The sequence below is a fragment of the Cygnus olor genome, chromosome 7 (genome assembly GCF_009769625.2).
Source record: "Cygnus olor isolate bCygOlo1 chromosome 7, bCygOlo1.pri.v2, whole genome shotgun sequence".
Taxonomy (NCBI): domain Eukaryota; kingdom Metazoa; phylum Chordata; class Aves; order Anseriformes; family Anatidae; genus Cygnus; species Cygnus olor.
This window is the reverse complement of record NC_049175.1, coordinates 2698720-2722024: the sequence shown is the minus strand read 5'-3', so window position 1 is coordinate 2722024 and position 23305 is coordinate 2698720. Positions and strand designations below refer to the sequence as shown.

The following is a 23305-nucleotide window of genomic DNA, read 5'->3' as shown; positions in this document are numbered from 1 at the left end:
AATTAAAAGTAAGCTGTGACACAGCAGGTTCCTAATAGCACAATTCACTTCCTGGTTCTGTTTGACGAGTTCACTGCTGCAAATAAAAGCACCAGGTTCAGTAATCACCATGTTATCTTAGACCGGGTTTACCAAGTTTATAGAATGAAAAGGTTTGAATGGTAGGAAGTAGCATATGTTAGCCCGCTGATGATTGCTACCATTGGTAGTTGTGTTATAAACTATGGAAATAAGAACAGTATCAGATTGTTTTTCAGAGTAATGTGAAATCTTGTGCAAATGTTTTTGAGATGAGAGAACAGAGTCAGGAAAGAAAAGGAGAATTTTCCAGAAAAAAAATAAAATAAGATCAAAAAATCAACAAGCTCTTTTATAAAGTTCAGAGTAAGAGAAGACCCACTCAGATCAAGGTAAAGGAAAGAAGAAGCTCTTCAGCCTTAAACTAGGTGTAAAGAAAATAGCTAATTTTTATAACATTGATTTGCAACAGAGGTAGCTTTTATCATAAGGTATAAAGGCTACACTTCATTTAAGTGGAAAACATCACACCTATATTTTATGATGCCACTGAACTGTGAGTTTATATTTTTCAAATGAAAAATTATTTTTTCAGGTACTTTCTCCTACCTTTCAATGATTGCTAGCTCTGCAGCTTGAGTACATATAAATGGGAAATTTTAAGAACAGAGGATGCATCGTCTGTGTGCCTGTCTCCCCCTTGTTAAGTTGCTTATGTAAAACTCTGAAAGTTAACTATTTTGCTACTTTCCTGTGTAAAAGGATTCATACCTCAGAAGCATATTCTAAGAATGTCCTGAGGTAGCAAGATACTTTAATGAGCAAGATTCTAACAGTAAACAGCTCTATATTAGCATCCTCAGTAGTCTTGATAAATTAACATTAACTCATCACTAAGGTTTCTGAGGATTAAAAAAAAAAAAAAAAAAAAACTAGCAATATTTGAGTAGAGAGAAGGAGAACAGAGGAGGAAGAATCATTAGTATTCTTAGCACAGTAGTTCAGCCTGTAAGCTAGCACAGGGCACTGTGTACCAGCCACTGTATTAGATACATTCCTCTTTGTATATCTATGGAAAATGTAAGACAGTGTGGGATTGTAGCCAATATTAGTAGATTCTGAATATGAAAATAAAAGCATTTAACAGTAAAACACCAGGTTTTCTTTCTGTAGTTGCACTAGATGTTCTTCTGTAAAGCTCCTTGCATCTGTGCACTGAATCTTTACAAAATTAATTGCTGATTAACATGTGAAAGTAAAGATCAGTAGGAGCATCATTAGTGTAAAATATATAGGCAACAAATTCTCATTACAAATTAATATACACAGCCATATACACAGACTGCAGAGGGTCACGGAGAATGGCTAATGGTAGCCGACAAATGTTGGGTGTATTAGTCACAAAACATTTGCCGAATTCCATCGGAATGTCGTGACAACCTTCACAGCTAGTCCCAGTGAGCTGCAGGAGTTGGTGGAGTTTGCCTGTGACAAGCCGTCAGTCTATCTTGGTTGAGCTTTATAGTACAAGTCAAAGCAGTCAGAGAAGATTGAAGTGACAGAGGCCCATGGAGTAAATAGTGAAACATGCAGCACATCATGAAATATTCAGCCAGAGTGTAAAAGCTCTAAATGCTTTTTCAATTATTAGCACCTGCACTGGCTGCATACATCTAACACTAACAGCATGTTAATTGCCACAATTTGTTAGGATAGTTGTAGGAGAAATTTCAAAGGCATGAGACATTCTCTAGTGTATCTTCAGTCCGTATCTTCAGCAAACCCTGTCCTTCCTCCTAAAATTAAATATGTGTGTGCTTATGCTCGCAAACACACATCCACATCCACGGACAAAATAAGGTAGGAAAACTCAAAGTTCCTGGCTCATACACATGGTGAGTTTCAAGACCCTGAATGTCTACTAGGAGACTGCTTACCATTTAATTGTGTGCAAGAATCAGACATAGTGTATCTATGTGAGAAGGGCAAAATTGCAGACTTCAAAAAACACTGGAAAAAGAGGAGTTGCATGGTTCTTGGGCTTGTTTTGCCATTGATTTTTCTACAATTCTATTGTAGGACAGAATAAAAAGGAGTCAAGGCATTGTTTTACTGATGCACAAAGACTAACAGATTACAGTCAGTTTTCAAACCATACCAGGGTCCATACTGGTGCCATGAAAGTCTTGTTCTCAGTGCCCAACATACAGGAGAGTTCCACTGGAGATCACTGAGGGTATATTGCTCTAATGCGCACTTGCATACAAGAGATAGCAAGAGGATAAAGACAAGGTGACAAAGGATATGCTAACATTAGTCATTAAATGAGGCAGTGGTCTTTCCAGTTCTGTCCATCCCCAGTTATTATTCCAAAGTTCCAGACTCAAAATCTGCAAGTAAGTTTGGAGTGGTTATAAATATCTGCAAGGAAAGCAGGGCTCTTTAAAATGTAATGTTGGCTTCTTCACAGTAGGGTTGCTGCAAATGGGATTTATGGTCTAGCTGTTGTCTTCCAGGCAGGCTTTTTGGTGTTGTTGCTGTAACATGGCATTTAATGTAATTCTCAAGTTTAATTGATCATAAGTGGCATAATATGCTCCTAAAAACCTTGAAAAGAAGGCATTTTGCTCTTTATTTTAAGTCGTGTGTATGCAATATCTGCCGTAAGAGCCAGAGAGGCAAATTTTTAACTGGGGTTATGAATGACGGAAATGTAGCTTTCGCTCTTTTTCTTCCATGCTTGCTATTCATGCCTGTCTTTTCCTACCTGGAAGGACCAAATGCTTTGGTCATTGCAAGCCATAAAAGCCAACATCTCATCTAAAAATAAAAAATAAAAAAATATGGATTTTAATTTGTAAAAAGTTTTTTTTGTTTCCTTTCCATAATGTAAATTTTAAGCATTTTTCAAGCAGATAGCATTATAGCCCTGGAGGACATCATAACTACAGCACTAATACAAGTATTTCCAGAGTAACCTGCCAATGTGACTCAAGCATAGCTTGACAGGGCCATTTTCAAGGGTGAGGCAGACAGAGATGCTCTAGAAACATTCAGTCCCTGATTTGGCTGTAAGGACAAATATAATGCTATGTGTAGTATGAATGTTAATGGGAAGAGGGTGTCCAAACCCCTTAGGCAGATTTGACAGCCTTGGCCTCTGTTTGTCTGTCTTAATTAATTTTTACTATTCTCAAAACAAGTTTGGATCACCAGATTTATGAATGCGTATATATCTAAACTAGTAATACTATGTTGTTAATATAGTACTTCAGAAAAACAACATGGGTTAAGAAACAACAACAGCAAAACAAACAAATCCAAAGATATATATATATATATATATATATATTTTTTTTTTTTTCCCTAAGTATCTGCTATCATCTGAGGACAAAGTTTGAACCTAGAAACAATAAGTTGTAAACAATTTTCAACCTCTGCAGACATCTTCAGAGAGAGCTTTCTGGAGGATGGAAAATCATTGACTAAAGAGATAAAAATATTAGCCTAGCTCAGAAGATTCGTACATTCAATATAATGGACACAATTATATGTAAAAAACACAGATTCTGAAACACAAAGCATGGCTAGTCTTATCACAGCTTCCTTCTCAGGCAATAAACAATTATCTTACAACAAAAATAGTACAACAGGCTCTATTAGCGTACTTCCTTGTTATGTGCTGTGCCCCTTCCAATTTGCTGCTTTTAAGACCACCACTTGCTGTACTCCAAACAGTGAAAGTAGAGGATCTTAATAGTTTATCATCCTACAAATAAGTGCACATATTATTTCTCTCTCTATATATATATATTATCTAAAACTTCAAACAGAAACTTATATTTGATTATTCACACTCCTCATGCCATTTATAGCACTCATGTGTTTAAACCTAATGTAACTGGAAAATAAAGTATTGAGGTAAAATTCTGATTTATCTTTGGCACAAACTACCTTAAATTTTCCCTTATAGGATGCAAAGCCCTTATCCAAGACAGGACTACAACTAGGCTTTAAGCACTCACGTACTAAAAATTGTCTCAGACCTCAAGGCAGTTGGTCATCATTTCAAGTCAGATATCTGTTATTATATTTCAGTTTGTAACCTTTCTGTGAAAGGGATTACAGTATTGCTAAATATTAATTTTCGTGAAAGCTTCAGCCGATCTATTTAGTTTCAAGTCTCAGAGCAGTCAAGATACACTGATTAGAAAATTAGAATGGTGCATTTTTTACAAATTGGTTTAAGGTAGTTTTTCTGATAAAGGGGAAAACTCCCTCCCATATGCATCTGGTTTCTCAGAGGAAAAGAACGAGAGGAGGATATTTGATCAATGAACTTTGCTTTTTTTTTCAGCGCTGTGCTAGGAAAGGCTCATGGAGAATTGTCTTATGAAAATTTGAGGAGAAAAAAAAAAAAGGACAAAGAAAAACATCTCTCCTGAAGATTCCTCACCTTTTGACAAAGTTTCTTATTAGGAAACACGTAGCTAACGCATTCCATCAGAAAACAATAACCAGGATAAAGTCCCATTAAATGTCTGAACTCCAGTACTACCTTCAAACAGTATTGCATCCATGGCTGCAGACCTTACTGTACCACGTGCAAGTACGACGAGAAAGGAGCACACTACGAACAGCATTAGAGTCAGATCTCAAGCTAAATTGCCGTGGTTGCAGCTCACTCACCAGTGGAGTAAAAAAGTATGCAGAGTCTGGATATTTTTATAGAAATTAAAAACAAAACAAAACAAAAAACTTTGGTACAGGTGACAACAAGTCACCTCTGTCTCCCACAGAAAAGGGAGCACAATTTTGCAAAAACTTTCATTACTAAACCTGGAGCAGGGTCAGAGATTGCATGCAGTCCCCTAGAGATTCTTCTGCTGCCAGTGAAATGCATTGAACTCTATCTCTGTTGAGTGAATGTAAAAAAACTTTGAAAACATAGTGTTTCTTCTTTCCAAATGTCCGATTTATGACTTAGCTGTCCACTGCACTGCTGTTTCTTAAAGCATGAAGAGACTCTGGTTTAACTGGATCATTATATTAATAGTTTCTCAAGTTCTTTTAAGCTACCATCTTTGGAGTTGACCCTGTTTGAATGAAATGAATGAGAATGTTCCACTGATTTCAATGGCTATATGATCAGTGACTATGAAATTACACAAAGTAATCACCCTGAAGGAATTAGAGATTATACCTTTCTTAGTCATGCAAGTGTAACTGTGTTAAACATGGTAACTTATCATCCTGTATTCAGTGTAAATTAACCTATGTCATGCACAACATTCAAGGTTTCCTTTAGTGGACAGTTGAAAAGAAAGGTTCTTACCACAGTCTGCTGGCTCAAGTGCTTGAAAAGCAGGAAACTTTCCAGTTTTGAGAGTTCAGCCAATATGGGCATTTCCTTAAAAGTCTTCAAAAAGGAAACTGCTTTAAAATTTGTCTACCTGTCTCTGAATATTTTGCACATTCTTACAGTAGAAATATAGTCTTCTTTGATAGGTTACAATTCTGTGTCAGTATATTTCTAGCAGTCATGACAGAAACCTAAAGTAAAGACTGTAGTTTTGCCAGAGAAAGATCAGTTCCTTGTTTACTTGTAAAATTTCAGAGATCAGTTTACCTGGTTCTCTGTGAAGAAGGTCCTCCATCTAATGCTTTGTGCTGTATAATGTAATCACTTAGGGGTCCTCACTAACATCTGAGAGTGTGAGAGTGTTGAAATTCTTAGCCCAATGTTTTTTTGTTTTGTTTTTTTGTTTTTCAGCATATAAATAAAGGACTGTGTATTGTTTGAATCTGTGCTTAGGTGTAGCTGTACTGCTGGAAGCAAGTTTATGAAAATGTCTTTTTATTTGCTTCTCCTTTGAGAAGCCTTGTGTTTTCAAATCTTGCTAGAAAACACACACACACAAAAGGAAAAAAATAACAACACCACACACTTAGGAAGTTATTATGGATACAGTTGTCAGAGAAAATGGACATTATTGTTTGGTATTAAAATCATGTATTCCAGATGTGGGCATTTGTTAGTCAGTCCGCTCTAAAATGACATACTGCTGAATCCTTAAAGGGCTTCAGTTTGGAAAAGCAAAATATGATTGGGCAAATTGCTAAAATATTTAAAGTGCAGCCTGTTAAAGCTTTTACTGTGAAGAGCATCACGTCAGAAGTTATATGTGGTAAAAGCAAGTAATTGGCTTTCCATACTTATGCCAGTCAGTCAGCATGGGGCTCTATTCCTATCCTTTCTACTTCATTGCAGATGCTAATAGCAACCCTGTTATTTATTTTGGAGGGGTGGGACTGCAAAAAAATAAATAAATAAATAAATAAAGTGCCTGCACAGAAAGCATGTTAAAGTGTAAATACATTTCATTTTTTACTTTTTTTCCCTCTGTACACAGCTCTTGGGATATTTTTCCATCCATAATTCATAATATTTTCCACTTACGTTGTCCTCAACTTGTTTTTCCCCAGGCATGACCCCTTGTTAATTCCTGGCAATGAACAGATTGACAATATGGATGCCAATGTGAAAAAATATGACTCTACTGGGATGTTTCATTGGTGTCCAGCCAAGGACATTGAAAAGGTCATTTTGGTAGGTACTGATGATAAGTTGTGTTTGAAAAGAGATTATTTGAACCAATAGCACTGATGTCTAATATATTGATAAATTAATCTCTACTATCCTTTAAACTAGCATATTGAAATCAGAAACACAATGTGGTAAAATTGAAGCTACCATTTTGGTTAAGGAATTATTATTATTATTATATAAATCTGTATGCCAGAATCAATAATAAAAATCAGTCCAAAATATACTGCTTTTTTTTCGTTGTTGTTTTCTTTTTTCATAAACTGAAATTTGCATATCGAGTTTAAATCTTTAGAGAATCCATGCTGGAAATATTTAAATGTTTACGTAACCCATTTATGTCTTTACACAAGGTAGTAATGATTCTAATACAGGCAAGTGCTGCTTTGCATTCTCTCTTATTTTTTTATATGAATTTTGCTCTCTTAAAACTTCTCTCTCAATTTCCAACATGTCAAGATGCCCAAATAGGCCAGAGTAAGTAGTACTACTAGTCTGCTTTTCTAGCATGTTGCAGTGAGCCTAGTCTGTTTGTTTCATTTGTTTAACTGGGGAAGCATCAAGCCATTAAAAATAATTAGAAGGCCTATCACAGTCTATTTTGCTCAGTGAAGGTTTGTGCCACTTGTGTTCATGTACTCATACCTAAGAGTAACAAGTAACTAACTCCAGATCTCATTCGCAGAACTGATGATATTTGAAACGAACTCCCTTGTGGATCTTCACTTTGTTGCACTTTATAAAGCTTTTCCTGAGCTTGCTATCTTAGATTTTCCTGCACTGTGGCATGGTGTAGCCAATGACAGTGACAGCCCTGGTTTATTGTAATGATCAGGGGTAAAAAGCTTGTTTCCACTTCTCCTTGGGGGTTTCTGTTTTAAATATGACTGCTCAGAATTGCAGTATTGGTGTTTAGATAGTCAAGCAAGTCAATTCCAAATTCTAGAGATTGAGCTGTGGGACAGAGCCTGGCTGAACAGCTTTAATTAGTATGCATTTATATGTATGTATTCAGCAGGCAAGGAGGAGCAACCCTGCTGCACAATATTTTGTAACAGACAGCGATGTAAATCTGCCTTCATGTTCAGAACACATTTTAGAAGATGACTTAGTACAACCTTTATATATTGTCCCACTCTTCAGAGTGTTTCTCTGAAAATGTCACTGTGGAGTGCCTCACTTCTTATCTCTTGATGATGGCATGTCAGTTTTTCCTCCTGCTAGCCTGTGAATCTGTGAGTCTGGCCAGTTCTTTTTGTTTCGTGCAGTATCACCAAAAAAGACATTGCCAACAAAATGCTTCCCTACACCATTTCAAGCTCACAGTTCACAATTTATGTCTACATTCAGATCCATGAAAATTTAACATTGTCCTTAGAGATCACACAAATACAGTTTAGTACGTAATTTGAAGATTTCCCAGGTTGTCTTCTAACTGATACTTGATGATGTCTTGGTCGGGAAATAATTCATTTTCCTGCCCAACGTCTCTTGGCTCTGCAACATTTGAACAGTATCAGGTAGTAAGGACTCCTCTTTTTGACACAGTCAAATAGACATGACTACGTACAGATTAACAACTGTGCAGTGCCTTTTATTATATTTTTTTTAAAGACTTGGTCTGCCTTCTAAGGTCTCAGTAGTCCATGCAGACCTATCTGTAGAGGCATGGGACAACTTACATGCTTAACTTCAGCATTCACTCTTGTATTCTTCTGTATGAAGGGCCAAGACCACTCTTATGGTAGAGTTGTACAAAAGTCAGGTTAATTGCCCAAGAGAAACTGGAAGCTTGTATTCTTTTTAACAGATTAGAGAACTTCTAATCAGAGTTCCCCTTCTTATTATATAATGAATATCTCTGCTACATATTCCAGTCCATATTGCACATTGTCATGCTTCCACAATTCAGAAACAGGACATATACTATGGATAAGTGAGAGGTAAATTATGCAGTTCACCATTGTCTTATTCATTGGCAAAACTTCTTGGCAATATGATATCAGTGGATTTTCAGTTACTTGATGGAGTGCAGTAATGCTAAGATTGGCTCCAGAAATGAAGGTCATGGTTTCCTAATGACTTTATGTAATCATCTTGGTGTTTGAATTGCCTGCTCAACTGATATTACCACTGATGAGATTAGTACAAAAATGTAATTCTTGTCACTGAGACAAGAAGATAATTCTGAACATCAGTTAAATATACTTCATGAGATTTGTTTCTTTCTGTCTATCCAAATACTCAGGAAGTCTGATTGGCCTGAGAAGTTAGTATTAGTCATGATCTTGCATGCTAGATTTTTCTTTCTGAGAGAAGCTTGAAGTATGGTGGGCATCTATGGTAAAGCGGAGCAGTGTAGAGGGTTCTTCGATTGCTTCTCAGGGTGGTAGCAGCTTGTTCTAAAATGAGAACATTGACTATAAGAGAATATGGTCCTCAACTCACAAGATACCTGTGATGCCACAAAAGCCCTATTAAGACCACTGAGCACTCACACATTGCTTTTCAGATTGGTCCTGAAAAAACACTAGTGATTTGTAAGCTAAAGCATGGTTTTGCATCTCTTTCCTATAACCCTTCTAATGGCTGAATGCACAGTAGGTCAAAATCCGTTCATAGCTAAATCCGTAGTGCTTCTGTTGTTGTAACCAGAGTCTTAATCCACACGTGCAGCAACATATACAGGATCAGAATTTGGTCCAGTACAATGTCTTTCTGAATGCTGAAGGATTTGTGAACAAGAATGGAATTTTCTTCCGCTGAGCATATTTAATGAAGGATAAATAAGTGTAAAAATGAACAGCTATTATCAAAGTGCTTCTTTGTGCATGAACAACATTGACAGTTGTATTTGTCCTGGTTTAAAACTCAATATCTGATTTAAGCTTCCCTTTGTTTCATTTCTCCCTTGTCTTTTTGTTTTGTTGTGTTTTGTTTTTTAGACTCGAAGTGAAGCAGCGATGACAGTTTTAAGTGGGCATGTTGTCGTTTGCATATTTGGAGATGTTAAATCTGCTTTGATTGGATTAAGAAATTTAGTGATGCCATTACGAGCCAGCAACTTTCACTACCATGAACTCAAGCACATTGTGTTTGTGGGTTCACTTGAATACCTGAGAAGGGAGTGGGAGACGCTGCATAACTTCCCAAAGGTTTCAATCTTGCCTGTAAGTCCAAAGCCATATTATTGATACTTTGTGATTTAGGACACCAACTGGACAGATTCATATTGACTTTGATCTTAGGCTTTTTTTACCTTTGTCTACTTATAGGCCTGAGGACTTAGCTTTTCACTTACTGTGTCTGTGAACAGAAAGCCCTGTGAGACCTTATTAGAAGATATTGCCGCAGTGTTCAGTGCCTCGTCATCCTCATCGGATGAATTTCAGCTGCTATCAAATGTATTAGCTGTGTTATATATTGAACATCACTGTAGTGCACTGCATGTAGCCAGTTCTTATGTGACTTCCCTCACAGAATGACAGTAGTTATTTATGACATTATTGTTGCATTTATACCCGCAAAACCTCTGGAAAAAAAAATCATTATTCTATCTACATAATAGGTGTCTAAATTTATAAAAACTTACTGTAGGTTGGCCAACTTTATAGGAACATTGCTGTAGTATTTCACTTTCTGCCATACCCATTCTAAAAGACAGTTAAGGAAGTATGGCAAAACCCTGACCCTTTTGAAATCAGTGAAAAGCTCCTATTGATTTTAGTAGGAACAGCCACTAAAACCACCATTCAGAGGTCCTATTTCTCCACTCTATGTATCAGTATCATTCATTTGTGTGCACTAAATGTTGAAACATGAGCTCCAGTACAAACAAATGAAGACGCATTTCAGATCACTAGCATAATCATAGCTATAAATGACCCACAATGATCTCATGGTAAAAGCACGAAAGCAATGCTCTAGACTTTACAGAGTAAAGTGAGGGTGGATGTTTTTATCAGAATGAAAAATTTGGAGTTTACCTGTTCTTAATTACATTTCAACAATTGAAAATAAATAAATAATGGATGTAATCTGATGTGAATAATCAGGAAAATAGCAATAGAATGGAAAGACTGCCCTCACTTTATGATTAATTCAGTCTGTATGTCCTTGTTACTGTAAATGCAGTTTTAGTGTTAGTCTGTGGCTTTTTTTTCTGGAAACCGACCCAACAGATGGCGTCACAAGATTCTCTGCTGTCACAGAAATGGTGTCGGTATCAGATTTGGTCAGCCAATCGCTTTTAATTCCAGTCACTGTGAAGGATAAAGACTAAGGAATCAGAATCAAAATAATAATATTTGATCTGTGAGCAAAATGGAATCCAGCTGTATCCAGTACATTACATTGCTGTAACGTGTGTTTGTAAAGTTTTGATTCTGAATTCTGAAGAGGCATTAAGGAAATGCATACCACCTTTACTTTCCCCAGTTTGCATCCAGCTCTAGAATAGTTTTGGTCTAATTTCAGGTTAAACAGCCTAAATTGTTGGTTAGTATACCTTTAAAAATACAAAATACGTAAAGGAATTATTGTATCTTATATATCAAGGGAGATGAAGACTGCACAGACTTCAAGGCATTTTTTTTTTTTTTCCTTCAGCCTATGTGCTTCAAAATGGTGATATAAAGTAAAAGTTATCAGCATTATTCTGCTAAAAGTCTAATAAAGTTACTGAGATCATGCTGGTAGAGATCATGTGTTAAATGGAGGCCACTCAAACTCATTTCTTTATTCACAGTGTTTTGGTTCACAAAGTAAGGTTGCTGCTTATATCTGATAGGAATGTGGTTACAGCTAGACATAAAAACAATTGTTAGTGTTTAAAAAAAAATTACCTAAAAATTTCATACAAAGTTTGTACTAAAAGATGTGTTTAAGCTGCTGAGTAAACTCATAAAAAGTAGGGAAATGCCAATTTTAAATATCCTCAGGCAGCTTTAATTCTGTCCCTTTGCATAAAATCAGTAGGAGTAAGTCTTCAATTAATTACATGATTACATATTATTTTTCCCCACAGGAATCCTGCTTCACTTGGTGCACAGTACAGACACAAAGAGCAGAATTAAGGTGGCAAGAATAATCATATCTTAAGCTCTGAGTATTTTACAATGAAAGCATATCCTTTCAATAGATGCTGTTTTCCACAGGGGTTCTGACCTAAAATTTTTGAAAGTAACTTGAAATAGTCATGCAGGTATCTGAAACTAGCTGGCCATCACTGCAGAGGAATTGAACCCTGCCTTCACTTGGCGTATTTTAAAATCACTTTTGCATTGAATATTCTTGGTGGAGTGGTTCACCATGAGTGATCAGGAGATAGAAGAATAGGGTCTTGACTCTGTTTTGTGACAGTCGTGTAAAAAGGGGACAGCGTAGTCTCCTTCTCATCATTAGGGTCTCTGGATGCCAAACCATGCGAGGCAGCAGAGCAGAATCTAGTTTCCATACTTTTTTTTTTTTTCTGGAACTTGCAGCCTCTGTGACATAGACACAATATGTTCTAACTAGAGATATGGACTGTTGGATGTGAAAGGCAAGTGTTAAACAAAGCATAATGGGTTGTGTCATGTCTTAGTTGTGTTAACTATGAAACCCATGATCTACCGCAATGTTTCATTTTCAATATTGCAATCTCTGATTGAGGATTGTGGTAACAGAGACTCGTGCATTAGTTGTGACCATTTAGTTAGTCTTGTTTCTGTTTCAAAGCATTTAATCACACAATTTTGAAGATCAATGTGTTTTCCTTCTAGAAGCACCAAAAACATGCAGTGAAAAGGATTAATTTTTTTGTGGATTGCTCCAGGTACAAAAACCAGCTTTATCTTGATTGCATTTCAGATGTCTAGGACACACAATGCTTTCCTGTTTAAATTGTTATTCTTTTGCCCAAGACCATTGCGATTTGGTAGCAGATAAATAGACGTTTAAAACACACCCTGTGTTATATTCAGAGCGCCAGAGGTTGCCACATGATAGCAACTTAAATCAAGACAATTTCAAGTCACCGATGAGATGCAGAATGCTGGCATTATTCCGATTTCTTGTTTGTTAGTAATAGCTTGACTGAGTATTGAGACCGAACCCAAAATGCTGCCATCAGCACCAACTACTCTTTAGATTAGCACACATCTCCTATTCCCTGGCACATAGTTAGACCAGCTTAATGTCAGAGCATAAAAAAGATACTTGTTAAATAATTTCCCAAAGCTCCTTCTCAATCTTTAATTTGTTTTTCTTTTTTTCCTTTCCTGCAACTCCCCCCCCCCCCCTTTTTTTTTCTCTGTGCCGAAGGGTACGCCATTAAGTCGGGCTGATTTAAGGGCTGTCAACATCAACCTCTGCGACATGTGCGTTATCCTGTCAGCCAATCAGAATAATATTGATGATGCTTCGCTGCAGGACAAGGAATGCATCTTGGCGTCACTCAACATCAAATCTATGCAGTTTGATGACAGCATTGGGGTCTTGCAGGCTAATTCCCAAGGTAAGGACTGCCCTATAATACTTCTCTGCAGTGCCTACAGGGGACAGGACCTGGCAAGAAGAATATCCCTCACTCAGTAATTCAAAGAGCTCTACATCAGCTTCCCTGACAGTTAAACCTGCTGATTGGTATGATGGCTTTTAAAGGGACAGTCACGTAGTGTCTCTGCTACATCACAAAGCACATCTTGCAGAGGAAAAATGAATGAACATGAATCTGTTTTTTTTTTTCTTTCTTTCTTTTTTCCCCCTCTCTCTCTTTTTTTAAAATTGTCCTAAAAAAATGTATGAAATCATTGCTTGCTCACCATCCCCTGCTCAGTGGTTTTCTTATCAGGGCAGTTGATGTTATAGAGTCAAAGCTAAGTCATAGTAACTTTGGAATACCTTAAGCCTCAGTATAAAAACATTTCTCTTTTATGTAAAGCACATTGCAGACAGAGAGAAAAAGAGCTGAGTAGTACAAGCCACAAAGTTAAACAAAAAGAGCAAAAATTTTAAATTAAATCTCTTTATACTTCCTGTGCCTTCTTGCTCAAAAAGCCACTTAGAATTAACTCAAAGCTGATGTCTTCGCATGCTTTGACATGTACTCATCCCATTTAAGGATGTTGATCAAAATCTTTCAGTCTTTGCTGAGAGTAGGGGACTGATTCCTTGGTAGCCGAAGGCTATTTTACACCAACTGTGGCTGTGCAAAGCAGCTGCAAAGCAGTCATAAGCACCCTGGCAAAGACTATCAGTGTAAAATTAATCATCTTTCCATCCCTGAAGGGTCTGGCAGCTTATGCAGCTGAAGTCCTACCTTTGATAAACATAGGAAGTGGTGCAGCAAATATTCCCTCTGGATCCAGCCCTGCTTTAAATGTAGGTGTAGAAATGGTAGTGTTTTGGTCTGCAGTTTCCCCGTGAGCCTGACCTAGAGATAGTCTTACCTCAAGGGGAGGGAGAACTAAGACTAAGTTCTTTGTCTTCACACTCTAATCAGGAATTTAGAATTATGAGCCAAGTATCAGAGGCTCAGAAATATATCTTCTTGAATAGAATATGGAAACTTCTCAAATATGGAAAACGCTTGCTCAGAATAAGAAAGAAAAAAAAAAAAAAGGGAATTTAATATCGGACCCTGCTTTGAGCAGGAAGTTGGACTAGACATCACCTGATGTCATTTCCAGCCTGAACTGTTGTATGGATCTGTGACTCTGTAATACTCAGGTTGCTCCTACGGTACAGCCCCTATTGCTCAGGAAATGTAGACGGAGGTCATGGTCTAAATCCGTTCAGACCTATTCAGTGGTGCTGATACAGAGAAGCAGAGGGACAATAGGCTAGTTCATTGGAATTCCTGGCCATTTCTTCAGACAAATATTATTCTGCGTGTAAAAAGGGTGACTCTTTCTGCAAATTTTCTGTGGAAACAAGGCATAATATAAGGCAGATGACCAGGAACCTATTTTAGTTTGGAGCACTGACTAGGAGGTGTTATTTCTAAAATTAGTTGCTTCATAAGTATCTTCCCAGTAAATTCTCTGATTATGGTGTCCATAACTACTGAATTGGTTGCATTGCTTTTAGTGCAGTAAATTTTCTAGAAAGACCTTGAATGCAATGGTTAGTTTTTTGGAAGCAATTAGACCAATAGATAGCACAAACTTTACCAGAAATTATATCCAATGCAACATTTTAGTTGACAAAATGAACTTTTAACACAGTGGTCACAACTATTGTGAAAATTATATAAACAACATGATTCAACTTTTGCTGGTCAAGAAGTGGCATACTAGAACCACCTCACAGCTTATTACTAGCAAGTAAGTACTTTTATTTACAGCATGAACGGGCACTGTACTTTTGCTTAAATGTTTGTGTATTATTCAATGTACTTATTCTGCGTAAACATTCCAGTTCACATCAGCTTATACAAACTTTAAAGTTTGTATAAGCCTCCAAAAGGAGGGCTGTGGGCAGCCTGCTTCAGGCAGGGGGCCCAGGAGGAGCTGGGGGCTCTGGCACCATAGGCAGGCACCCATGGGTGCCCACATCCATGGGCTTGGTGGGGTTTGTGGCCAGTGGCTGCAGCTCCCCACTGCCGAACCAGGAGCATCTCTGCAGCCCTTCCCTGAGGGTGACCTGCCACCTTGGCTCACAGGGGCTCAGGATGCTCAGCTGCTTGATGGAAATGCCTCTTTGCTCCCACTACACCATAAGTAAAACGAGGAGTGGTTTTGTTTGTTGTTGCTGTTGTTTTTTAGCTGTCTTTCCTTTTTTTTTTTTTTTTTTTTTTTTTTTTAATTAATTTTGTGTTTTTGAGTGATCTTCTGTCCAGAGAAGATGAGAGGATTTTGACAGACTTCTGATTAGGGACAATTAAGAGGAGAAGAAGAGGAAAAAAAGAGAAAACAAAAGAGGGAACTAATGCAATCAGTTGTCTGAATGAGTGAGATAGTAAACAGTCCATTGACCTCAGGTATGGCTCTGGTTCACACTTCAGCTCTTGCTTTCAGTCCTGTGTGTGCAGACACAGGCAGTACTGGTGGTAGGGGGACAGCTGGACCAGATGATCGATCGCAGAGGTCTCTTCCAGTTTTAATGATTCTGTGGTTCTGTTAGTAGGAGGAAAAGAACCCCCAGATTTTGGGATTTCATTCCCTTTTCCCCAAAGTCTCACCCTCTTCACCTCCTTTATCAGCAAAGTCTCTTCCAAACCTGTCTGCACAAACATTCAGCACTAGCCAACATTCTGTATCCATCTAAATATCCCCTTTCCAACCAAGGAAGTAGCATTGCACCAACAACTGAAATCAGATGAGTTCTGAGAGAAAAGGCCTTGTAAAACAAAAAAAGGGGTGGACATATGACAGCAAGACTTCCTCATAGGCAAAGTTCTGTAACAACAGGACCTCCAGCTCCCAACAGAGTATTTTTTTCTCTTTCTTTCTTTCATTCATTCATTTATTTATTTATTTAATTTCCATAAGGAAGCTAAATCTACTGAATTTTTATCATTACTAGATCAAGATGAATTTATTAAGCATACATGCAGGAACAAAGACTTGCTAGTGTCTCCTCATACCATTAAAATATATCTGGGCTTTGGACTGGGTCTACCCAGTGAATGAATTATTCAGACATTCTGTAAATATTGTGACAACACTTTTGTCCTCTAGCCTTGAGTCCTAACTGATCCTGCCAAAATTTCCTCTGAACTGACTGGAGTGTTCTGCTTTAACCTCCAGAAGAAGAAGGAAAAAAAATAGCTCGTTTGTCCTTACACTTCCAAGGCACAGAAAATAAAATATATACTGGATCAGAGCTACAGCAGACACTGGATTACCCAGAGCAGATAAGACTAAATTATCTAAGATGTCAGATCTACAGTCATCATCAGCTGTCTAGTTGATGACTACACAGAACTATGAAGCAACGTACATTAGAAGGAAAAGCATACTAACTGTTCTGGAAGTACTTGCTAATCTTCTTTTCATAAAATGTAGTATGTAATTCTATTCAAAATGAACAAGACACTTCTTCAAAGTGAACTTGTGTCGTTGAAGGCTCTCCTGCTGAAAGCAGTCTCAGGGCCTTTGAAGGTTTCAAGGCTGACTTGGCAACTCCTTAGACCCACTAAATGTAAAGGGTACAGACTGATGTCCTGAAAATGAACTTTTTGAAGTCATCGGGGCAGTTTGTTGCCTTTGGGAGATGTAAATTCTAAGGACACAAGGCCAAAGCATATCCCATTGAAGCTGCAGCAAACCTTATCATTTTCCTTAAGATACCTCAGCTTCTGAAATATGAAATGCTGTAGAGTTGGAGCTTTTCCTGCCTATTCACAAAATGACTCATAATCTCAGTCAGATGTCTTATTTGTGATAAAAGAAGTCCTGTTTATATCGTTCACTTCCTCTAGAACTGTTCATACAAAGGTACAGTTGTGGTGGTGGAAAAAAAAAAGAAAAAGCCACACTCAGGTACTGGAGATTTGTTTTTACTGTCCCTTGTTTCTTTCCAGTTCTCAGTCTGTGCCCTCAACCAGAAAGTGAGATTATTTTATCAAGAGATAGTTTAGAGAGAAGCCCAAAGAATACTAGATCCATGGTAAGCATTTGTGTACCCTCGCAATAACATTTCTCCAAGACACACAGGAAGGAGTCTAGGATGGGCTCTGCCTTGGTCAGTATGTTGGGAAAGCCCCAGTAATTCTCCTTTCCCTCCTTCTGTTGACCTTTCCATCCTTTCTTCCTCAAGTAGCACCTAATGACTGTTTCCATATAATTTTTCATGTTTCCTTTAATTTCTTTCAGTCTTACATTGTGGGAATTTTACTTGTTGGTTTAGCCACCAGATGAACAGGACCCAACACAAAATATTTTTCTTCAGTTGTAACTAAAACTCCTATTTGGCTTTCTTCCCAAAAAAAACCAGAAAGACAATTATACCTAACTGTTTAGAGATTTATAAATACTGTACCAGATTAGCCTCTGGGTAGTAACTTCAGATACCCAACTCAATAATTTTTGTTTATTGGTTAGTGATTTAGATCTTATTTTGAGTCCCTTATAGTAAGTGCAGTACATTTCATTAAAAAAGCACTTACTAAACAGTAGAAAAATAAAAATTAAAAGAAAAAAAGCAGTCATGGCTTCAAGCAGGTTTAAAGGACAGAAAGGGGAGGCTGTATAGTAACATATTTTCAATGGACATTACAAGACAAATCACAGTACAGCAAGGTAGTTGTATTTCCGCATAGTAGCAATTGCAGGTCTTTTCTGAAGGACTTCAACATACGAGAATTTTCCCTAGGAACTCTCTTTCAACACAAGAGATCTTCCTAAGGCTTCCACTTACAGTTCTCGTAATAGATCCTCTAATGAAAAATAAGAAAGAATAAAAAATAGAGGATGAACTCCAGGGTAATACATCTCTCATACATCATGGTAGGATTCTTCTGGGGAAAATCCTATAAAATCAAGTAAACATACACAGGATTTTATACACGGACTTTCACGTGTATCCGATTATACAAGCTAAATATCCTCGTACAAGTTTAGTTTCATTTGATCTGGTTCCTTTAAAAATCACTGGTGCTTTCATCATCATTTTTTCCTGGTGCAAGCCTAAGCTTTGATTTAGGAAGATGACAAGAGAAGATGTTGGTACTCATTAGCCACTGAGTGTCGTTAGATTCATTTCTCAACCTGTTGGTTGAGTCTTATAGTACTGCAACTTTTGGTGGACTTTGTCTCCCGATCTGCTGCAAGAAAACTCCCATTAAAACCAATTTCAGATCTACATTCTGTTGTCTTTGCAGGTAATAATTTATTTTTCACCTCTACTAATAAATTATTCCTGATTGTTTAAGATGTTAGCAAAAGAGAGAGAACAATAGTGTTATCAGGATTGGAAATAAGGGAAAGTCCTTAAATGAAGAGAAAGGATAAATGCTGTCTGAAAATGTTTAGTTAGCAAAGGTTCTGTGTCATTTCAGAGATAACTGTATTGTAGTGTTGTTAGAAATGTTTAAAGTTCAAAAGGCAAAAAGTAAATTTCTGATATGAATAATCCTGAAAGGGTATTTTTTTTTAGTAAATATTGAATTTTTTCTCTGACTTTACAGTCATAAGAAAGAGCTTTAAAGTGAAGAGTTCAAAATACAAGGTTTGATTATCATAAATGCAGTTATCTTTTAGACTGTTACAGAATTCAATAATCTTTGGCAACTCCAGCATTGCTTCCTACGTTTCATTTGTTATATCATATGAAAAAGTAAAAATTAAAGGCCTTACTTTCAAATACATCAGGATGATCATTTTGTCAGGATTGGTAGGTTAGTGCAGGGATTACACCTGGTAAGGATAGTCTTATGTTTTGTGTTCCTTAGTGCTCCATGTATTTTTGCTAGCATCACTGTGTAAATATTCTTTTGTGTAGACAAACAAAATTCATAATCTGATTATTAAAAAAATGTATTTAGTTGGTTTTTATTGTTTAACCAACTGATTTTTTGGAATGTTTGTTGTAGTTCTGTTTCATTATTAGCTTTCAAAACTTCATTCTAGGTAATGAAGTTAATAACCGAAAAATGAGATAAGGGTTTCCTAACTTCCCACCACGGGTCCCACATCATAATTTGCACACCAAAATAAATAAATTAATTAATTAAAATAATAATAAAAATAAATAATTTTTTTAAGATGAGGTCACTGTGATAAATAACTCAGTATTACCTTTTGGCATCATACACATCATTTCTTATCCTCCTGAACCAGATGGATCAACTGATAGCTGTTATTTATTTGATGATAGCACACTGGGGCTCTGGATGGGATTAAGAGCTTGTTGTCATAGTCCTGATATATACAAGGATAAAATATGGCCTTTGCCCTGGCAAGTTTATAGTCTGATGCTTTGTTGTTCAATAAGTTATGTGCCTAATGTTATACAGGTTAATAAATCTCTCTGACTTCAATGAAACTATCCACCTGTGTAAAGTTAGATTATGTGCAAGATTGTGACTTAAAAAAACTAAAGAGGCTAGATGGGAGAGAGGCTGTTCACTTAACTTTGTTTCAGGGGCTATAGAAGCCATCTATGTTAGGAGTCATTCCCTTCTGTCAAACAGGACACAGCCAGCCTTCCAGCCCTCACAAGAAACCCTTGAGAGAAAAGTTCCTACACAGCACCATTTGCATTTCTTGTATTTTCCTTGTAGCTGGATGCTAGCATTAGCTGCTGGAACCTGAACACATGGAGAAGGGTTTCCTGTCTCTCTCAGAGTGAGGACAGAGAGAGTCTCTCTCACCACTGCTAGGTGGAGAGAAAAACTGCTTTAAAAAAAAAAAAAAGTTTTTTGATTCTAGTGCTTATGAACTAAAAATGTGTTGGTGAACAGTTGGAGAGACACATTTCTTTGATGCAATTTCCTTGTATTTGAGAAATGCTGCAAGGTCCTAGCTCAAATACCATCAAACTTTCACAATTGCTTGTTCCTCCTCTGCTTTCAAGATACCTTCTGCTTCAGCCAGAGAAAGATAAAACTGGGCAAAAGAGGTAGATAGCACCGTATATCAAGCACGTGATTTCACACTTATACTATAAATATATTTAACCATCCCAAGACTGATATAAATCCACGGTGACTCTATTTTATTTTTATTTGCTGTTCAACATCTTGAAAGCAAACCCCCTATTATGAAGGTGTACTATTTTGTGCATTTCTGATGCTGAGGAATAAAAAAACCTGCTCTTTTTATGAGCATTAATTATACACCAGGCAAGGAAGCAATTGCCTCTATGTTATGAAATATTAAATCAAAATGCTTCCTGTTCCCAGATGTCCCAGAGATAAATACAGCAGTATTTTGAAGCCCCACTTGGAGCTGTTTTGCCTGCAAATTTATAGTTTTGTCTCCATTTTCAGAAAACCCTGTTTTATGTGAAGTATAGCACTCTTGGTAGTTTTTAAGGAGCAAACTCCTCTGGAGTTGCCTATGTAGGTAACAACTCTTATGTAGATTGCACACAAGGGATCTGAAGTTGAAAGGCTCCTTTAAGATGACAAATGGGTTGAAAGTGTTATTGTCTTTGATTGCATGCCTTACATCATCTGTATGTAGGAATAAGAGAGCTATACTTTATCTTTAGCTATTTTATAAATATTTAAGTCCTTTTAGTTGCCTAAAGATATTAAAGCATATTTTACAGTAGTTGGAATATAAATATTATATATAGCACAAGATACCAAAGTAGTTTAATGAATTCATAATTTTCTGTTCACTTTTATTGGAATGTGTTTTATATTCCAAAACTTCCATTTAAAGAATAAGAGACCATTCTGCTCCCTGACGAGATGTAAACCAATAGTGAATGTCATCAAGGTTGCTTTAAATGTTGGTATGGAATTTTAATTACTAGGAGGAAAGATAACGTGGACATTTGGCTGTACAACTCCAATCTCTGCATTTAACAGAAAAATGTCTTTTTGAAAAAAAACATTTGTTTTTTAAGTCTTCAAGAAACTACAAGGTGTTTTGCTGCTCTGCCTCTTTGTTTTTTAAACAGTCTTAATAGCAGAAGGAGATACATATCTAGATCCAAGTATGCAAGAGTAAATTTTCGAAAAGTAAAAGGTTAGTTTCTAAAATAACCAACCATAAAGTCTTGTGATAGTAAGAACATATCTATATTTCTGTATTTCTAGGGCTCTTGAATACAAAGGTGTGTTGAGGTTATAATTGTTAATCTTTCAAATTCCCATCAAATATATAAAAAAATGTTTTTTAATATTTCAGAGAGTTTCACTAGATCTCAGTAGGAGTCCATGCTGGGTAATGCTTGCTAATTACCCTCAACAGAAGTAGACACACAATGCTGGTAAATTACCTGACCCTTTGCATTTTAATGAGACAACAAGGATCTCATGAAGTGATGTTGTTCAGTGGTTAATGGTGTCAGCAATGTTGTAATTGTAGGCTGAGGCACATTAGCTGAACAACCACATGTAGGAAGGGCTTCTCTCAACAGGCCCTTTGGAGAATAGAACGGGGTATTATCATTAAGCCTATGTCATTTGCGTGCTGCTAATCACTTACTTTATTATCTTGTGTATCCATTGTCTTTCTTTAATTGCTCTTTAAATTAAAATTAAAAATAGTTCCAATGCCCATGATAGTTGTGATAGCATCCTGATTATGAAGATAACCTCAAGAAAATGGAACATATAGATAATATATGACAGGATTAGTAGATAGTTTGAAAGTTATATACCATAACAGGCAGCCTCTTGAGCACTATTCCACTATCTTTCTTTTCTTTTGTATGTATTGTTTGTTTAATAGATGGTTATTTATATGCATAAAGGTTGTATTTTTTGTAAAAGGACATACATGACTTCAGAGATCAATGTCACTGCTTTTGTCTTTAATGTGGAAGAGATGCAAAGCATCCATATCCAGTAGATTCCACTGGAGCTAGTAAGGCTCCGGGAGAAAGCAATTTTTAGGTCTAGCCAATTAAATCCTGGTCTGTGATATCCATTGTAGAAGTGTAGAAGTTAACACTCACTACTGAGTTGCAGAACTGCCAGTAAACTTTGACAGCACTAAGGTAAAACTAAATGAATAGTTCTTTTATCAGAACATATTTGATCCTGAAGTTTGACATGGGTAAATTGGAGGCATGCCAGCCTTTCCAAAATAGGCACTCTCTAAAAACTTGGTAGCTTCTGGTTACCTACAACATCCAAAGCTTTCAGCATCCTCGGAGTTGGGTATGCAGGCTGTGCTGAGGCACTCCCTTCACTTGGGTCTCGATACCTGCTGTGCTCCTTATGCTGTATTTTTACAGCTTTTCTTTTTACTATCTGAACAAACGAAACCCAGAAAAGTAAAGCCATGAACTTTACAAAGGGCATAGTAGTCTTTGTTATTGAAGGAAGAAGGGTAAGCTTTGGTCTTGTCTAGGTATTGTGATTTAATTTTATTCAACAGGACAAGATTAATAAAATAGAATTTCTATGCTGACTTAATTGGATACAAGAGTAAGATAATATCTAGTTTAGGTAATGTCCTAAGAATACATGATCTTTTGCAAACATTCGTTAGAGTTCTAATGTATATCCTATGAGCGTATGGTTGAGACTGAACTCTTCGTATTGATTTGAGGACTGGTTGTTGTTCAACTTTAAATTTTGAATACTATAATACTAATACAGGAGTATGAGTACTGGTTAGTATTGGAAGATGAAGTATCTCAACATTGTAAATATATATTTTCTGTTTGACTTTACAGAGTTTTCCTAAAATACAGTGGCAGAACTATAACTCTGTAATTAGATGTCTTTATAGGACTTTTTATTTCTGGTAAATTTATGGCAGTTTTCTTGTTCCTTGACTAATTCTCCAAATGAGGGCAAAGATAGAATGCCATTTTTGAAAGAACGTATCCTCAAACCAAAAAAAAAAAGGGGGGGGGAAGGGGGGGGGGGGGAAGAGAGATTTCTCTGAAATCAGACAGTGTCATATAGGTGCTGGAAAAATACGGGGAATTGTTTCTTCCTTTTTTTGAGGACAGATGGATTAGATTGTTAATGCTACAAGTATATGAGGTATTCTTACGAACAAACATTCAATTACTGACAAGAAGAAGCTTGCTCAAAAACAGTTTATGCTGTAACCAAAAATAAAT

General features: G+C 36.8%; 1 protein-coding gene across 50 annotated transcripts in view; it reads left to right on the top strand.

The window, feature by feature from the left end:
* KCNMA1 (potassium calcium-activated channel subfamily M alpha 1) overlaps window positions 1–23305 on the top strand; it is a 481181-nt gene that overhangs the window by 417989 nt on the left and 39887 nt on the right. For all 50 annotated transcript variants that reach the window (XM_040562756.1, XM_040562749.1, XM_040562748.1 and 47 more), the window contains 3 exons: window positions 6505–6628; window positions 9571–9795; window positions 12929–13121. In XM_040562756.1, coding sequence (XP_040418690.1) covers window positions 6505–6628; window positions 9571–9795; window positions 12929–13121 — 542 coding nt within the window. The remainder of the gene's footprint in view (window positions 1–6504; window positions 6629–9570; window positions 9796–12928; window positions 13122–23305) is intronic.